This window comes from Aspergillus welwitschiae, assembly GCF_003344945.1.
Source record: "Aspergillus welwitschiae strain CBS 139.54b unplaced genomic scaffold BDQ94scaffold_2, whole genome shotgun sequence".
Taxonomy (NCBI): Eukaryota; Fungi; Ascomycota; class Eurotiomycetes; order Eurotiales; family Aspergillaceae; genus Aspergillus; species Aspergillus welwitschiae.
The window spans coordinates 630,629-648,284 of NW_020798696.1; the positions used below are offsets into that span (position 1 = coordinate 630,629).

Consider the following 17,656-nt stretch of genomic DNA (forward strand, 5'->3'; position numbering starts at 1 on the left):
ACAATGCTTTTCGCAAAATCCCTACCCAAAGAGACCGCCATCCTGGAACCCCAGCAAAGGATGCTCTTGGAGCTGTATCATACTTAACTCCAGTAGAAAGGATATTTGACCTCTCATAAACTCAGCACAGAAGACCCGGCTGCCTGCTTCATCGGAGACAGCACGAACAAGTATTTGGGAACATACTGCGTTTCATGCTCAGTCAGCATGTTACGCTATCCAGAGAGGAGACTGTGTCAGGTGGTAGGGACAGGTCGACCCGGGGTATCAGTTCTTGCAAGTGTTCACAATCAACCTACCCCAGGAGCAAGAGCAGCCGGAAACTAACGATAGCCGCGATGCTGGAGCAACTACAACCGATGAAATTCATGGCAAAGACGATCGTCCTATCCGGGAACCCTAACAGGAATACAACCTAGAACCACATCCAGAGCGCAGACGTGCTCCCAATCTAGTAACCTAGGATGGCTGCGACAACCCCACAAACCCTAAGATTGGAGTCTCAGCCGGAAATGGGCAGTCACCGCGATGGTCTCCAGCTTCAGCCTCGTCGCGCCCGCCTCCTCCATGATCGTCCCTGCGAAATGAATCCTGCCGGTTAATTTTTATAAAAGAAAGAGATTGTTAGCACAAAATTGTTGTTATTGTGATGAGTAGTAGTACTCAAGATACTCAAGGGTATAGAAATCAAAAGGTACAAGGAGTGTCTAATTACGAAAGTAGTTCTTCTAACCATTTACTTGAATAAAAGAGTATACATACGTGATTTCAATCGTGTATAACAAAAACAATAGTCAAGAATGTAAATTAGATACTGTGTACGATGTATGTAGATCCCATCCACCTCCTCCCCACCAACCTGATACGAAACACAAAACTATGCGACGAAGTTCCCGATTTCCCCCAAATTAGAGTGGATAACCGACCGATAAAACAGAACCACAGAAAATACCAACGGGGACCCCTTCAAAGTGGACTGAACAAAGTAACTGATTTACTGTGGATCCTTTTCCCCCCACCCACCCCAAAGAAAAGAAAAGAGGGGGGGAAGGGATTAACCCCATCAACTATGTGGGGAAGGATTTACTTGACCTCGGAAATGTGTGGTGACTGGTGAGTTGAGTCAGTGGGTTTAACATTCTAGGTAACTAGCTCAGTCATATACACACACATAAGCATAAACTCCGTAAACTAGGAGTAAAAGCGTACTACTATACAATAGCAATTCAGATAATTCGTATTTACTCAAATCTTTCAATTGAAGCTTTGTTAGTTAGTTAGTTGGTTAGTTATTTACTTACAAAGTAAGCTAACCTATTTTGTTATTGATAAATTAGTTACTAATCCCATATCCCACTGACTAACTAACATTAACTCATCATCCATAAACCACACAAAACTTCTGGTATGAGTCAAACAAAAGTACCTACATTTCAATTATCTTGCACCGCCACAAGAAAAAAAAAATCCTACTTCGGAGAATTATAAATGAAGCAAGGAAAGAAAAGAATTGGAAAGAATTTCCAGAGACATGCATGTTTTGTATGAATGATGTATGTATGTATGTATGGTGATGCCATGCATTACTCCGTTGTTCTACCGGACAGGGGTGCATATGTATGATGTCATATCTACTGGCTTTCCACTTTCAGTTCATTTTCTTCCGAAACCACAAAGGTACCACTACATCTACCTTGTGCATAGTAATGGTAAATCAGTATTTAATACTATTATTATTATTATTAGAGTTGACTATTGTATGTTTGGGCTTCAATGTCTTACTTTTGTAGCTGTTGGGTACCTGCCGATGACACCGGTCACCGTGCAGTGTGCAGCAAATGTTCATAGCTTCTTCGCTAGAGCTCCAAATTATCGAGAGCTTTCAGGGCTGACAGGTCCCGATAGCCCCTATTTTCTGAAACAATACTCTTAAAGTAGGCAAACTAAAGAAAAAAAAAAAGAAAAAGTAGCCATCATAATATGATATATGTCTTTCACGATATATGTATACATTTCGATACTGTACAAGTTTTTCATCACAATCTGCGCGCCAAACCCGTCACCAAATCCATGCCAACCCAATGCAAAGAAAAACAGCTGCAGCAATAAATCTCTCGTCACGTAACAATCATACAGGGGACAGTATAGTACAAAGCGTAAAAACCCCAGGAATTCGTAACAAGCTGGCTGGAAAGAAAACGCACACGCAACACACGGGACCTTTGCATATACACACGCGCAAAAAGAAGATTCTTTTTTTTTGATGCAAACCCCATTTCCGAAACCACCGTGACCCAATGAGAAGAATATCCACAGCAACACCGTTCACATCACAGATGATGAATAATGACAAAAGAAATCTAAGACCCATGGCATGTAATGCAAAACAAAGAAAAGCATCGCAAAAGAAAGAAGCCCAAAGAAGCAATAATAGGCCTGCTCGTTCGCTGAAAAAGAGATCAATACGTCATCGGCACGCTGATTGGTCCACGGGCGGGCCGCCCGTCCTAAAGGGTGCAGCCATGACGTCATGGATGCTGTATTGGGTGCACGTCCTCAGGCTCCACACCTGCCCTATGAAGCAGGTGCGACCGTTGATCCGGCCCCGTTAGCGAGTCCTTGCCTGAAGGGGACTAGCCCATGACGTCGGAGGCTTTTGGGATCCGTCATGGTGAGGGAAACACGGTGGATCTCATGCTGTCACCGCCGGGGCTGCTGAATGGCACTCACCATCCCCATCCTCCGCACACACCACACCCCCCCCCCCCTGGCTTACCTCTCAATTGAAATTCAGAGAGGGAGGAGTGGGGGAAGGGAAAAAAAGAAGGGGGGCTGGAAACTGGAGCTGATCCACTCAAGCTTCACTCCCGCCCTCTGCGCCGTTGCTTGCCGGGCCAGTCAACCTCCGGATGCACCACGCGCATGTGCCGGGTGAGCGCATCATTGCGCGAGAAGGTCTTCTCCTCCGTGCACAGATGACACCGCACCTTTTGCTTGCGAGCATTGTGGATCGTGTCCTCGTGCCTGGTAAGATCGTAGGGCCGTGAGAACACAGAGTTGCACGGCTTGCCCGTAGACGGATTGATGCGCTCACACTTGTGTGGTCCGGCCTGCGAATTGCGGGCCGACGTATCGCGAGTGACCAGATGACCGCCAGGGGTGGTCTGACGGTGCGCCTCACGCTTGTGCTTTTGTAGCTTGGCCGGAGTCTCAAAGCGTAGGGTGCAGCCGTGGTATGTGCAGGTGTAGGTACCTCCGTCGGCCGAGGTATTCTCCGGTCGACTGATCTCTTCCTTGACCGGCGGTGCCTGCATCGGCATCTTCGCCGATGCCTGTGGGGAGGTCATCTCAGTCGAGGGCAGCACATCACTACCCGTAGAGTCGAACCGAGGAAGAGATGCGGGGAACTCGGGAGTCTGGTGCAGCAGATTGGTGTTATGTTGCTGTGGCTGGCGGTGGTTCTGCTGCTGTTGACCAAAGGGGAACTGCTGGGATGTACCCTGCGTAGCGTACTGGCTGGGGAACGACTCCATCGATGTGAAATTTTGAGTCGGCTGGAATGAGCCGGAACTCTCCCGACGGAGTCCGCCCAGCGCATCGCCCAGATTGAAGTCGGGCTGTGACGAAGGGGGGAACAGAGGCAATCCAGTATCGTCGCCCTCGTTGAAGTCCAACAGTGCATCCTTGGGAGACATCGTCTTGGGCTCTCCCTGAGCCGCCTGGCCCATGTTCACCCCATTTTGAGATGTAGGGGCGCTGGTGGCCATCTGAGGCTGTTGCAAAGCCGCATGGTTGTACTCAGCGGCCAGGGGAGAGTTCTGACGGAAGGGCGAGCGATCGCGCGGCATGCTCACCATGGGAGACTGGGACCGTGCGGTCAAGTGGCCCTGGTTGGCAGCCTGAAGGCGATCGGCAATCACATTCCGGAACGACGGTGTCAGGAGATTTTGCTGGTTCGTCGCGGGCTTAGCCATCTGCGGAGTAGACATCATGGCGGGGTTGTAAAGCTCGTCCTGGTAAATGTCGGAAATCGTGCGGTTGAGCTTGGGAATGCCAATGGTCATGTTGTTGTTCGCGTTGTGGTTGGTGTAGTCTGAAAGCGCATCGAGGCGTAAGTAATCATCCATCCACTTGTCTACGTCGGGAAACCGGTTCTCACCATTTACAATCGCCTTCGATGCGTCATCAAGGTCTTCGAAGCCCGTGTGAGGAGTCACTGGCGAGTTGTGACTCACGCTCGATACAGAAGGCGCTAGTGAGTAGTCGCTAGACTGATGCTGGTGACGAGATTGCTTTTGCTGTTGCTGTTGCTGTTGCTGCTGCTGCTGCTGCTCTAGGAAGGCCCGTCTCATAGCAAGATCGGCGTCGGTCTGGCTACCATCTTGGAAGGTCTGGACGGGGGTCTGGACGGGAGTAGGCAGAGGCTTGGCCACACCGTTTGTCCTCGAGTAAGAACTGCCAGCAGGTGCAGATCGGCTCGATGATGGACTAGCAGAGGCTTTCAGTAAATTGTTCTGGAGGCGAGCTGGGCCCAACAGCTGCAAGTTGCCTTCCCAACCGTGGTTGTTCGCGACAGATTGTTGTGCCAACATCGGGTTACCGTTGAAGTAGTACGGCTGAGTATATTGGGGAAGGTAGGCTTGTGAAGGTGGTGATGCCGAGTGATGGATGTTGATGGAAGGGTTGTAGGAGGAGGAAGGTGTCATCGAAGGGGCCTCGAAGGAATTGCCGTCAAAGACGGCAGAAGAGTAATCTGCGGCAACCGCTGTTGTCGCAGGATAGTGGGAAATGGTGGAGGCGGGTGAGGAAGTAGGGGAGGAGGGAGCGGAAGACGGCGGAGAGACGAACTGCAAATCCGGCTGGTACTGGAAAGGAGTCTGCAGTCGAGGTTGTTGTTGGCCGAGAAAGTGGAGAGCGGTCTCTTGAGAGTAGTCGAGGATCTGGTCGTCTTGTATGCAAACGGGATCTTGGTAGTTGAGATACGGGATGGAAGTTGGTTCAGTGATCAAACCCTTACGTGCAGCAGGGTGCATGAACATAATGTGCTTGTTCGCGATTGGACGTCAAAGGGAGAATGACGCCGACGGGGGGGTGGTGGGCAGGTATAGACACGGAATTTGCCACCGGGTGTCGACTGAAGGTTATAATATAGGTAGGTAGGTTGTTGGCACCAGCGGCCCCCACTAAACTCTTTCAAGGGGCCAAGCGTATGAGTGCGAAGCGTGCCAACCGGAGAAATGAGTCAAACGAGAACAGCGAAACGGAATGATCCGGAGATTCAAAAGTAGACAGGCAATGCGTGTCGAAGAGTCTGGAAACGTCGAGTAGTGGGAGGTCCAATCAGGAAGACGGGAAGGTCGAGAGTGAAGGCTTTGTCGGTGAGAAACCCTTGGTAAGGACAAAAGCTAGAGATGAAGAAAGGCCTGGTTAGACTCAATCTGATCCAATGATGCAAAGACCAGGTAAGAAGAAAGGGAAGAAGAACAAGAGTAGTGAACAACGTAAGGATGGGGTAAGATTGGTACGAGCCAACTTACTGTAGATCGGACCACGGGTATTGGGTGGGAGGGAGGGAACACCAACTGTAGAAGGGGGAAGTTTGATGTAAGAGGGAAGACCGGTCGGGGTGGAGTGGCAGACCAGGGTATTTAATAAGATGAACAAGACTGATGTAAAAGAGTCATCAATTGGGATGATTTTAAATTGAGAGATAATGATGGGAGGGGAAAGGGAGAGCATAGCTGAAGCGGAGGGGGAGGAGGATGGCTCTTTTATTATGGAGATGACGTTGCTGCGCATCGTCAGTCAGTCAGTCCCGGACAGTAAGTAAGTCACTAAACTAACGGACAAGCCCGACGATCGCTTTCCTCTCTGACTCGATTAATATTTTTCGCCCGATCGGGTAAAGCGTCACTGGCTGGCCGGTAACATATTCAACCCATCTCTCATACTTTACTCCGTCATACCCGTACGTACGGTCGAACACGTAAAAGTTACCTGCCTTACCACCAGGCAGAGACCCACTTTGGCTTGCACTCGATCTGCATCTCCGGGGAGCTGGTTATCCAATGCGGTCCCACCCCCGAAAAAGCCCCCAAGCCACACTCTTCCAGTCCCCAAGTGGGTATTTTTCTTTTTCTCATTGGTTTTGGTGGGTTTTATTTTTTTTTTTGCTTTCCCCTCTTCCCCCTTCAGCATGCCTGCACTACCAACTTAGTAAACTTCTGCACCCGCTAAACCCTCAGCTGTATCGTCCGATAAGTCCAGGCATTGACTGACCCGAAATATCTCGCATGTTACGGGGTCAGAAATTTCTGGCAGTTTCTTGAATTCACTATTATTCAGAATAGTTCTAATTTGTTCCAGGCAGAAAAAGAAATTGACATGAGTACACCAACTTAGTACGGTATACTGTAGGACTGGCAGGGATCCTTCAGCTACTGTTTAGTTCGCAGTAATTAATCTATCTGATAAATCCATACCAGTCTACACAGGGCTACAAGTCCGATATAGTCGGGTAGACTAGTAATCCGTTAGTCGCACCAAAACACCAGACTTGGACTCCACCGTGTGTCAAAGAGGCATCGTTTGTTTTATTTTGTGGTTTTTAGTTTTTCCTCGTCTGGATCCGAGGCAGCCAATGGGACACGACTCAGCCACAATCCCGTTGCTTAAGTAAAACATGTGCATCTCAGAAGCAATGCAGAACCAAAAACCGATCTCGTGTTGTCTTGCGATCGGACCACCAAGAGAGAAAAACCCTTACAGATGACATGTACGACCAACAAAAAAAGGAGTGGGAAGGAGTCGGTGCGCGGCAAGCAAGAAAAGCTGAAGATCCTTTCTTCAGCATTGCCTGCCCTGGCTGGACGATGCATCAGGGTCTGCTCCGTAGTTGCCGATCATCGATACAGACAAAAACTAGTTCGATAGGGTGCCAACGCGAACAGGCACCCCCACAAGCCACAGACTGCCTGCGCCACAATACCACTATGATGTGGCTAGTGCATGTCTCATGGCTAGTTACACCTTAGTAATCCACTCATCATCCACCGCATGAACAATAGTAATCGGTCGGCCGCGAAACTTCACGGAGTTGCCCGAATCAAACCCGTCACAAGATGCTTTCTGGCAGACACTACTGCATTCCACCCACGCTTGTCAGCAATTGTAAGAGAGAATTGATAATGTGGTCGGTCATGTTGAACGTTGAGACGGTCGAGAACTGTTTGGGCCGGGAAAAGATCGGGCATACGCCGGCGCCAAGAGGATGACCCCGGCCTCGGAGACTGCGTATCGCCGACGCAGAAAACTGCAACTGGACAGGGTAGCTGGGCCGAGGTGCCTTAGTGCTGCCTCCAACGCTAGCAGCCTGATTTTCACGGCACATCTGTTCCGAACTGGTTCTCGGCCGGTGGTGGTCCCTCCTCTTCCCCTTCCCCCCCAGCAGCCCTGCCATGCAGCAAACTTGGTTTCTCTCTTGCAGCAATGCATCTACTTCTCTTTTTCCTCTCCACGCGTGATCGGGTCAGCTGATGCTCTTAGCATGGCATGACAGGTTATGTCTTGAGTGTTCCACGGTCCTGCGCGCTAACCGAAGCAGCACATGTCCTATATCGGAGGAAGTCATTCCCGTTGGGACCATCCGAGTTGCATCTAGTTACATCTGGCGTTGAGTCATTGTCTTCTGAATTAGTCTTAGCTAGTATTTACAAGAGTCATCTCTGCAATGATTCCCAGTCGCACGATTACGAATACGCAATCTTTTTTTTTTCGCCCCTTAGGCAATTGCAAATCATACTGCTGGATTACACCCAGTGCAAAAACAATGTGAGGTGACTTGCGGTGGTAGTGGTGTGACTGGTGGAAAGGTCTCCCTTTCCACAATCTAGATTGTGCTATCGCTTTCACATGCAAAAAGCAAGATTCTAAGGTTATTAGCACGTTCCTGCTTGCCCTGGAAAAAATTTTTCATCTTGGTTGTCTACGCGTGGCCGCCTCATATACGAAAGTACGCAACGTGGAGGGACGGGCGTTGATTCCGGTCCACACGCGCTCGACCATTCTGGTACATTGACACCTGTGATTGGGAAGGGTTAAATGCAACTACCTTTTGGCTTCAAGCCACGAGGTTCCACTACGACTCCATTCCAACTAAGCTATGGTCACCGAGCCCTGTCAAGGACCCCAAAACAAAAGCCCCAACTTGCGGGCCCACCACATGGGTAGACGAGACAGCTGAAACTGGTGGCAAAGACTCAAAGCTCGAGTTTAGGTAACAGCAAATGAGCTCTGCCCTGCTCCGGGGTGCCACTAACTCGACCCAGCTGGCTGGATCGTCTGCATTCAGCCGTAGCATTAATCCTGCGGCCTACACCTATACCATGTACGATCTTTTTCTACTCTGTATCGCGGATGTCGTCCGTAAGCAAAAGACAGCCGGAACAGGGAAAGACCCCAGCCTTCGCTGGTTGGATCTAGCTGGGGTAGACAATTCGCCCCAATTGTCCCGGGCGTTGATATCCAGTGTTTGACCTGGATGGGACCCCAGCGGGTCTGAGGGACGGGTATCTGGAAAGCCCCTCTCCCCCGGCCGGGGCAAAGGGAGGAAGACCGTGATCCGACGTCAATGGAGCTACATGATTTGACAGATGTCATGGACCCCCCAAGACTGAATCAGTTGAGCATGGAGATTAGAAAGTTTCAGCTCGTAATGCAAGACATCACCACTTCCACTCGTTTATCGGAACAAAGCGTCTAACCCTACTGCCGACGTATGTAGCCGAACAACAACCACCAAAGTCAATTTTAGATTTTTTCCAGTTGAAAGCCACGCCATGTGCTACAAGGGCGATCGGACCAATCCTTCGTCAGGAACCCTGCAAGACAAAGTGCATTATGAAAGGCCTTAGACGGCAGTGAAAAATTTTTCATTGGTAGGGGGGGAATGCCCAGTCAGCACTCTATGCTCGCACGGGGCGACGGATCTCGGGCTAGTAGCACGTACCAGCAACCCGGACGACAGTGTGCCAGACTCCCCTGCCTGCCACATGCTAACAGACGCAACTAGTGACAGACTAATGCATGGAAGGGAGAGAAAATTCTTCTCTCGGGATTCCATGATCCCTTTCTTTTCCCCCTGCAGCTGCTCAGGGATAAAGCCAGACGTGTGATTGGCTGGGGTCATGCGCACAGCCACACCCGGGTTGCCAGTTCATCGCCTTTTCTCCATTCAGGATTCTCCGCGGCCAGACACTAGGGCGTAACTCGGGCCACGTACTCCGTCCGTACGGCGTATTTTATCGTAACGTCCGCCGGTCCCATACGTCAAGAATATGCAAGGCCACGCCAAAACGGTTTAGTCTGCTTGAAATTCCATTCGGGGCAGCCGTATAGACTTCTTCCACGTCTTTTCTAGAACTTTTCTAATTTTGGGCCGTGCAAAGCCGAGTCCAGGGAAAAACCTTGCAAGCACTAACTTTTAGACTAGTCCCGGACTACTATCTCCCTGCCCTCTCTCTCTCTACCTACTCGGATAGGTTATACTATTTGCTTTTTTTGTTTTACCCACTTCCACTTCTTCCCAGTCGCAATCCTGTCTTTCCGACATCCGGATAGCAGACTCATTGATCCGTTACAACCTGTTTTTCCGGATCTTCTCCCCACTTCCCCCCCGGTGTCCCACGAGTCACTGGCTTGATTGCAACAAACTTCTCGGGGTATCTACTGAGTCTACTGTAGGCGATGCCCGATGACTTCTAAGATTTGCGGTTCCCCGACCGGGCTTGACATGGTTCTCGCGTGCATTAATGACGTGAAGATATCCATCATCAGATCCACCAGTCCTGGAAATCTCCCATTCCCCTTATCCTAATTTGTAAATGTGTGAAGTCTACTTCATGGATGATACTAGAAAGATATCAAGACTTGAGTACTACTGTATGTAGTCGTTGGGTCATCGGCCCGGTCGATCACTAGTTAGTGACTTGACTCCTCTTTCTGCTGTGTTTCTTGTGTTGTTTCGGCTACACGGCACCACGGGTCACCCGCATCCACTCACGACTTAACTTTTTCTCTCCGGTCGCAAGGATGCCACAGCCCAAGATTATGCTGATTGGGCTGCCATGGAGCAATTGCAGAATCTACACTACTTTGATAACGAACGAACTAAACTAAACTAGTATCTATTTTCTGCAAGTATGTAGGTACCCAACCGAACTGATTAATTGATCCATCGAAGGTTCTCGACCGAGCGAGCGACCGTTGAGCAAGCAAACCACTAAGTGTCTCGTGCCAGCTGGTGACCAATGTCTTAGTGGCAGCTGATCAATTGACAGCTAGTTAACGAACTAATAGTTACTAAGACTGACTTAGTCAATCCTGACAATGAATCAGAATCACCTTATCAATTATTGATGCGACATTTGTGAGACATTCTATAGTTTTAGCAACCGTTCGAGTCATGGCCAGGATCATAACTAACTAATCTGATGATGGATGATTAAAAATAGTAACCTTCCTCGGTTCAGAAGACTTTAGTGACACATTGTTATCGGGCTCTAGATAGTTAGTAGTTACTACCCCGCCAGCCACAAGATTGTGGTTTCTTTGAACTATACAATATGAACACTTGATATTATATGTGTCTTAATCTTGTTCAATAATATATGCATATGTATAATAAACACTAAGCCTTTGATCGGACATACGCGCACCAATTATTTACCTCCCGAATAACTCAGCCTCCCACGCTTAAAATATATTTAACCTACCACAACAACAACTACCAAAGAAAATATACTATCGAGTATATTCTACACATCGAAATACTATGAATAATAATAATAGTAAAAGACCCTTCTAGAATACCTACCTCCATATCAAAAACCTGCATTACATTAGTTAGCAACGAAGAATTTTCACTCCCCCCGGGGCGCACATGACCCCCTCAGCCTGACTCTTCCCACACACCCCCATCTAGATAGTAAGTAACTTAGTCGTAGTAGAAAGAATGCAGCAGGTGAACGGTCCAGACTCCCCCAGCCCGCCCCCGGTCGCGACCGACCGGTCGGTCTAGAACCCCAATTCCCCCACCAACATTCTCTCAACTGACCAGCACATCAAGAATTAATTTATCCGCTTGCTTTAGTATTAGTATTCAAAATCTGCATCTTCGCTTAGATTAATAAAATTAGTAGTTTTGCTATCTGATCATGGGTTCTAGATTCTTGTCAGAGTCATACTTGACTTTTTTTTTTCGTTGTATGTATGAATTGCATACATGAATGATCTGGCTAGCTGAGTAGTTACTTAGTAGTGGATATAGATTGCGAATCGTTTTACTAGTACTTACTTTACTAGCCTAGTCGAGTCACCGAGTACTTACTACATACATATTGTTTATCATTATTTGAGACATGTTTATTGATGTTGATATTCTTATATGAGGCTATGTGTAGTTAAGAGTATGATTATGCGTATACCTCCGATGTTTCTATTTATAGATAGATAGACATCGATCAATAAGGCAATTAAATTAGTAGTAGTCCAGTATCAGTGCAAATCTGTGGGGTTCTTGGAGATCAGGTGGTGCGTGTCCCATCTCGTATAACACTACGTATGACTCTAGACTCATACGAGTATGGATATTCGATGTTGGAGTGCGAGTCGGTGGGTATACGGTGGGTATAGGACGCGTATTGCTCTCTTTGTATTGCTTGTGTTTTGTCTACGAGATTCCTAGTGGGCATACCGAGTATTACAATGTGGAAAAATAATTGAAGGTATCAAAGAAAACTCCATTTATATCATCCAGCTCACTTTATCAAGTCAAAATTGATAATTATATCAAGTCGCCGTTGAAGGCAGAAGAATAAGGTTTTAGAAAAAAGAACCCGAGATCCTTCATGGGAATTATTGATTTCGCAGAATTTCATGCCGAGTTAGGGTCGGGAGATCCGATCACGGCTTCCTGTATTCCTTGCAGTCAGTCTTAAGTGTTTCTTTCTCATCAGATGCAGCACATTAAATCACTCACCCTGGCATCGTCGTAGAGAGGCGAGATACCGGTCCAGCGTTGGTACTAGTACACCACATTAGTCTTCACTCAATATCACATGTAATCACCCGGCAGAACCTACCTGGTACCATCCCTGGCCAACCAGAACCTCCAGACCAGGAACTGTGTGCCATCCTGCGTCGTTGGCCAGTTGCATCAGCGTCGTCACCGACGGCTTGTAGGCCATTTCCACCAGCACGCGAGGCACCTTCTCCACAGACTTGACAATATCAGCATCAATCTCCTGAGCCCGAGCGAACATGTGGCACAGCGTCTCGCGCATGCCCGAATCGATCGGCTTGTCGGCCGGGATCGTGCCAATGGCCACCTTGGGAATCGTATCCAGCGCATCGATGGTGTCGACGATGCGAATGTTGTAGCTGCTGGGGAAAGTCTGAACCATACTCTCAAGCTTTGCGGGGGTTCGACCAACGATGTAGATCGGGGAGTAGCCCATGTTGTGCAGAGCATAGATGGCGGCGCGAGCGGTGCCGCCACCACCCACCACCATGGCGCTGGCGTCTCCACTGCATCCGTACACACCCGCGTTGCGCAGCGACAGCGTCATGCCCTGCCAGTCCGTGTTGTAACCAACCAAGCGAGCCGGCTGGCCCTTACCCCTGGAAACAGGCACAATCGTGTTCACCGCACCGATGATCTCGGCGTCGGGTGCGATCTCGTCCAGCAGTGGCATGATGTCCAGCTTCAGGGGGATCGTGACCGAGGCACCGCCAAAGTTGGGGGAGCGGATGAAGTCCTTAACATCTTCGGCCTTGGCGGTTTCCAAGCGGCTGTACTCGTGAGGCAGACCACTCTGGGCAAACAGGGTGTTGTGGAGAGCAGGAGAACGGGACTGGGAGATGGGTGTGCCAAAAACGGCAAACTTCTTGGGCTGGATCTCTCCCATCAGAGACAGACCCCGGCGGATCTCAGCCGCGGAGAGCTGACCGGGCGCCGCCTTGAACGGAAGGCTGGGGTGGGACACGGGGGTCATGAAGCCGTTCAGGATGCGACTGAGCTGTCCGTTGTCGCCCATGTTGATGGCAATCAAGGGAACATCATGAGCACTGGCAGCCCAGTTCTTGAAGCTTCTCAGAGCGTTGTTGTCGTCCAGGTTCTTTGCAACTCCGACGAGCTTAATAACATCACCGTACTCCAACGCACGGTTGTAGTACTTCGTCCACGACATGTTACTCCAGGAGAGCTCACCCTTGGGGTCGTGGTGCGACGCAATGATGCGAGAATAGCCCTTCTGCTCCGTGACGGTGCGCAGCATCTCGTCGGGGAAAGCAATCTCCAGATCCACGAACTCAAGTCCAGATCGGAACGCAAGGCGGTAGAGCTCCAAGGCCTCAGCATGGGCGTCGTCAGGGAAGCGACCACCCTGACTCTTGGTGCGGATGGTGTAGATGACAGGGAGGGTGATGTGGCTGCGCAGGAAAGACAGCTGCTCGGCGACATAGTCGACGGAAGGAATGTCACCGTCCATCGTCGGATCTTCCAGAAGATCGACACGGAGCTCCACTGCATCGGAACCGACGCATACCTTCTTCAAAATATCGCTCGCATTACGGAGATCGGGCAGAGTCAAAGAGACAAAGAACGAATGTTCCTTGCGCTTGATGCTGCTAAGACTGTCGACCTCTCCGGTAACAGTCCGGAGGAAGCGCTTGAAGTCTTCAGATGCCCGAGCAAGACCGCCAGAGACGGCAGTCTGGCTGTAATACTGAATGTTGCTGCACTCCTGGAACCAGGGCTTCCGGCGCAGCCAGACTCCCATCATGTCTTCAACATAAGCGGGGCGGGTCTTGTCAATGGAGAGGAAGTCCATGACGTGCTTGATATCCCGCATAATGAGCAGAACGTTACCCTTGGTCTTGTGGTAATCGGTAAGCAACTTTCTCGCCTCGGGGATCTCCACGATACCGCCACCGCAAGCGAAGACATAGCCAGTTGAGCGGTCCTTCAACGTGCGCTGCAAAAGACTAAGCTCAGCATCTCTGAAACCCTGCCACCCACGTTGCTTGATAATGTCGGGGATACTCATTCCCTCCGAAGCCTCAAGCTCGGTGTCGAGGTCAAGGAATGGACGGTTGAGAGTCTTTGCAACCCACTGTCCGCTGGTGGTCTTTCCCGCGCCACGCATGCCGATAATGAAAATGGATGCACTGGACTTCTCAGCTTGCGTGAGAACCGCAGCTTCGTCCTCTTTCAGCTCCTTACCCTCCAGCTTCACGGAGAACAGCTGCTTCAGAGAGTCCCACCAGCCGGGCCAAGTCTTGCCGACACATTCTCTCTCCAGAATCAAAGTCGACTGAGGAGTGACGAGAGAAAGAACGCTGAAGCTGAACGCCACACGGTGGTCGTCGTAGCAGAAGACGCCTCCGGCAGGCTGACGCAGACTGGTGCGGTCAATGCCATCGATCTCAATGCCGTCGTCATGTTCACGACAGACGACACCGAACTTGGCGAGTTCATCCTTCATGGCCTTGATACGGTTGCATTCCTTCACACGCTGGTTGGCAATTCCGTAGATCCGGGTCGTGTGGTTTGAGCCATCGCCGCGTGCGACAGCCGCGAGCACGGAAGCCGTGAGGAAAGCGTCGGTCATAGGTTCCATATCGACATTGGGCAGGGGTCGCAAGACACCCCCAGGGGCTCCAGTGACGGTAGTGGAGCTGTCTGTTTGCTCAACAGTACAGCCCATGGGACGAAGAACATCGACGGCAAAGCGAGCATCACCCTGGAGGGACTTGGAACCGATGTTGGGCACAGTGCAGGTAGTGCCGGTGATCGCCGCAATGGCCAGGGGGTATGTAGCCGAACTGGCATCACTTTCCACCATATACTCAGCAGGGTTGACGTAACGGCCCTGAGGAATGTGGTAGGTGTGCTCCTCAGTGGTAGACTTCTTCACGTCGATGCCGAAAGATCGCATCATGGCCGTGGTCATGTCGATGTAGGGCTGGGAGATGGGCTTTCCGCCCACCAGCTTCAGGGTGACCGGCTCCTTGGCGTACGGAGCGCACATCAGCAACGAGGAGACATACTGGGAAGACACTTTCGCGGCAAGGTTAATCTGACCACCCGCGAAGCCACCCGAGGCAGCGATCTTCAGGGGAAGGCTACCCTTTCTCTCCATGTACTCGACCGAGGCACCGTTCGCGGTCAGGGCATCGACCAAGTCGCCAATCGGTCTCTGCTTCATGCGGTTGTTGCCCGTAAGCACGTTCGAGTCCACGTCAGTGGGAGTGGCAAGGGTAGCGACAGTGGTGAGGAATCTGGAAGCGGTACCAGCATTTCCTAGGTAGAGAGGGTGGGAAGTGGCCTGAAGGTCACCTCCCTTGCCGTTGACGACGAGCACCTCGCCTTCCTCTTCCCAGGAGAAGGTGCAAGCGCCCAGACGCTCCAAAGCGTTGAGCATCACCTCGGTGTCGTCGGAGTGCAGCAGGTTCTTGATACGGCAAGTACCCGAACCGAGAGCAGCCAGCACCAGAGCCCGGTTGGAAATACTCTTGGAGCCCGGAGGAGTGCAGACGACGTTCGAGGAGGTTGCGACGCCGGGGTAGACCTCGATACTGGGGGCCAGAACGACGCTGATGTCTTCATTCGGGACAACGCTGGCGTGTGGTTCGTAAGTGCGTCCGATGGCAGAGAGTAGAACGACCTTCTTCTTGGGACCGTCATTCTTCTTGTCCAGAGCCATGTTGAAGAGCAGCTGATCGACGGAGCAGTGCTTTCCTGCGGTGAGCTTCTTGATCCGGGCATCCTTCAGTGAGGTTGGCAGGCCATAGGCGGAAAGGCACTTAACAATGCGAGCCACGGCAACGCCCTTCAAGATGCCGAGATGGCGGGCCAATTCGGCCTCCTTCACCATACCAATGGCAACACATTCTCCGTGGAGAACCTGAGGGGTCAAGATGGCCTCAATGGCGTGACCAATGGAGTGACCCCAGTTCAACAAGTTCCGGAGACCACCTTCGCGCTCGTCCGCGGAAACGACGAACGCCTTGTGTCTAGCGGACGCCAGAATTCTAGCCTTCAGAATATCCTCAATGCCTTCGAAGCGGCGCTGTCCGGGTTGGATTACACGGCGGACGGCGGACAGTATCGTCTCGGCGTTGTCCTCCAGGGCTGTGAATTCCTCCTCGCTGGAGATGGCTGCGGTCTTGATCACCTCCGCCATACCATTGATGAACTCCCTAACCGGGAGCGTCTCCAGGAACTCCAGGTCAATGTAGATCCTCGACGGCTGCCAGATCGCACCGATCAAGTTCTTGCCCAATGGCGTGTCAATGGCGGTCTTTCCGCCGATCGAAGAGTCCACCATGGCGAGAAGTGTTGTGGGGACCTGGACATAGCGGACGCCACGCATGTAGGTCGAAGCGACAAAGCCGGTCAGATCACCAATGACACCGCCGCCCAGAGCGATGACCACCGTATCACGACCGCATGGCGGGCTCTGGCTCAACATCCAGTCTTCAATGTCGGCTTTTGTCTGTCTCGACTTGGAGACTTCACCGGGTGCGGCATGGTAGACGAGCAAACGAGGTTTGGGGGAGATGGCGGCAGCAGCCTCTTCGAAGGCCTTCTGGAAGCTCGGGGTATAGAGGGAGCCGATGTTGGTGTCGGTGACGAGGACGTAGGTCGTGGAGGACAAGCCGTTGATCAGGTCCTTGGCAACATAGTTGCGCCAGAGACCGAAATCAGCGACAATGCTCTCACGACCCAAGATGCTGATCTTCGTGGGTTCGGTCATCGTTCGGAGAATAGCAGGGAGGATGGAGACGTGGTCAACTCGGGGAATAAGATGCCAATGTGTCTCTCTAATTCATACTGTGGGGGATTTGCAACCGGTAAGCTTCTGGCAGGTGGGGGGAGAAGAGGGGGGGGGGGGGGGGGGGGAATGTAAGTCGTTCAATTGCGGATTATATGAAGGGGAGGAAATACTTCCTGTATGTATATATACGACGCAAGGGGAAGAGAGAGAGAGGAAGACGAAGGGAATTGTACCTGAGTAAGAAACGGAGCGAAGAAAGTCCTCGTCGACAGCGGGGCGCAACTCCGCTTTGACCGGTGAGGAAATAGACGAGACGAGATGCGAGCGAGGGAGAGAGTTCTTCCAAGTTGCCCGGATGGCTGGAAGTTGGGGGCCGGAACCACGAGGGATGGAGGGAGGATGGATGAATGAATAGATGGATAGTCACTTGAAACTAGAGAAGGAAGAGGAAGAATGGGGGAATTTTTATTGGGTTGGAGGGGATCGTAGACGGAGATCCACTGGCGGTCGCAATTGGAGTCGTTGACTCACAGTCTCCCTCCGTTACTTTTTTCTCTCCCTCCCGCTCCGATGTCGTCGCGCCCGTTTGGCTGTTCTTGTTCTTGGTTCGTTTGGCAACTCCGCCTCCGCCGGAGTTACTCTGCCCTGTCTGACATCTGAAGAACTTAATGTGGACCAAGCTGACTAGCTACGATTTTCCTCGTGTTGCTCAATCTCGATCTTACTATTTACAACACGAGGGGTCACCCCGTCTCTCAAAACGTGCTGTCAAGCTGACAAGCTGACACTTCCAGACTCCTTCCATCCTCATTCCGGAT

The 17,656-nt window shown here is 50.9% G+C and overlaps 3 protein-coding genes across 3 annotated transcripts; all 3 read right to left on the reverse strand.

Annotated features, from left to right (window-relative positions):
* Nucleotides 1-2,736: 2,736 nt before the first annotated feature.
* BDQ94DRAFT_44768 (stress-regulated transcription factor RPN4) lies at nucleotides 2,737-5,236 on the reverse strand. The gene has a single exon (XM_026775798.1). The coding sequence runs from the start codon at nucleotides 5,037-5,039 to the stop codon at nucleotides 2,862-2,864; it is 2,178 nt and encodes a 725-aa protein (XP_026631532.1). The 5' UTR covers nucleotides 5,040-5,236; the 3' UTR covers nucleotides 2,737-2,861.
* BDQ94DRAFT_44801 (uncharacterized protein) lies at nucleotides 5,159-5,933 on the reverse strand. The gene is made up of 2 exons (XM_026775799.1): nucleotides 5,486-5,933; nucleotides 5,159-5,405 (listed from the first exon to the last, which is right to left on the reverse strand). The coding sequence occupies exons 1-2, from the start codon at nucleotides 5,797-5,799 to the stop codon at nucleotides 5,279-5,281; spliced, it is 441 nt and encodes a 146-aa protein (XP_026631533.1). The 5' UTR covers nucleotides 5,800-5,933; the 3' UTR covers nucleotides 5,159-5,278.
* Nucleotides 5,934-11,841: 5,908 nt separating this feature from the next.
* Nucleotides 11,842-17,256, reverse strand: BDQ94DRAFT_44825 (pentafunctional protein ARO1). Its single transcript, XM_026775800.1, has 4 exons — nucleotides 17,072-17,256; nucleotides 12,141-16,894; nucleotides 12,038-12,082; nucleotides 11,842-11,971 (listed from the first exon to the last, which is right to left on the reverse strand). The coding sequence occupies exons 2-4, from the start codon at nucleotides 16,815-16,817 to the stop codon at nucleotides 11,933-11,935; spliced, it is 4,761 nt and encodes a 1,586-aa protein (XP_026631534.1). The 5' UTR covers nucleotides 16,818-16,894; nucleotides 17,072-17,256; the 3' UTR covers nucleotides 11,842-11,932.
* Between the last annotated feature and the right edge of the window lie 400 nt (nucleotides 17,257-17,656).

Excerpts from the sequence above, each read along its gene's own strand:
- BDQ94DRAFT_44768 (XM_026775798.1), bottom strand. The coding sequence starts at position 5,039 with ATGTTCATGCACCCTGCTGCACGTAAGGGTTTGATCACTGAACCAACT.
- BDQ94DRAFT_44825 (XM_026775800.1), bottom strand. The coding sequence starts at position 16,817 with ATGACCGAACCCACGAAGATCAGCATCTTGGGTCGTGAGAGCATTGTC. Across the intron at positions 12,083-12,140 it reads TTGGCCAGGGATGGTACCAG|TACCAACGCTGGACCGGTAT; the intron begins GTAGGTTCTGCC and ends GTGGTGTACTAG. Across the intron at positions 11,972-12,037 it reads CTCTCTACGACGATGCCAGG|GAAGCCGTGATCGGATCTCC; the intron begins GTGAGTGATTTA and ends CAAGGAATACAG.
- BDQ94DRAFT_44801 (XM_026775799.1), bottom strand. The coding sequence starts at position 5,799 with ATGCGCAGCAACGTCATCTCCATAATAAAAGAGCCATCCTCCTCCCCC. Across the intron at positions 5,406-5,485 it reads TTACGTTGTTCACTACTCTT|CTTTTGTCCTTACCAAGGGT; the intron begins GTTCTTCTTCCC and ends CTTCATCTCTAG.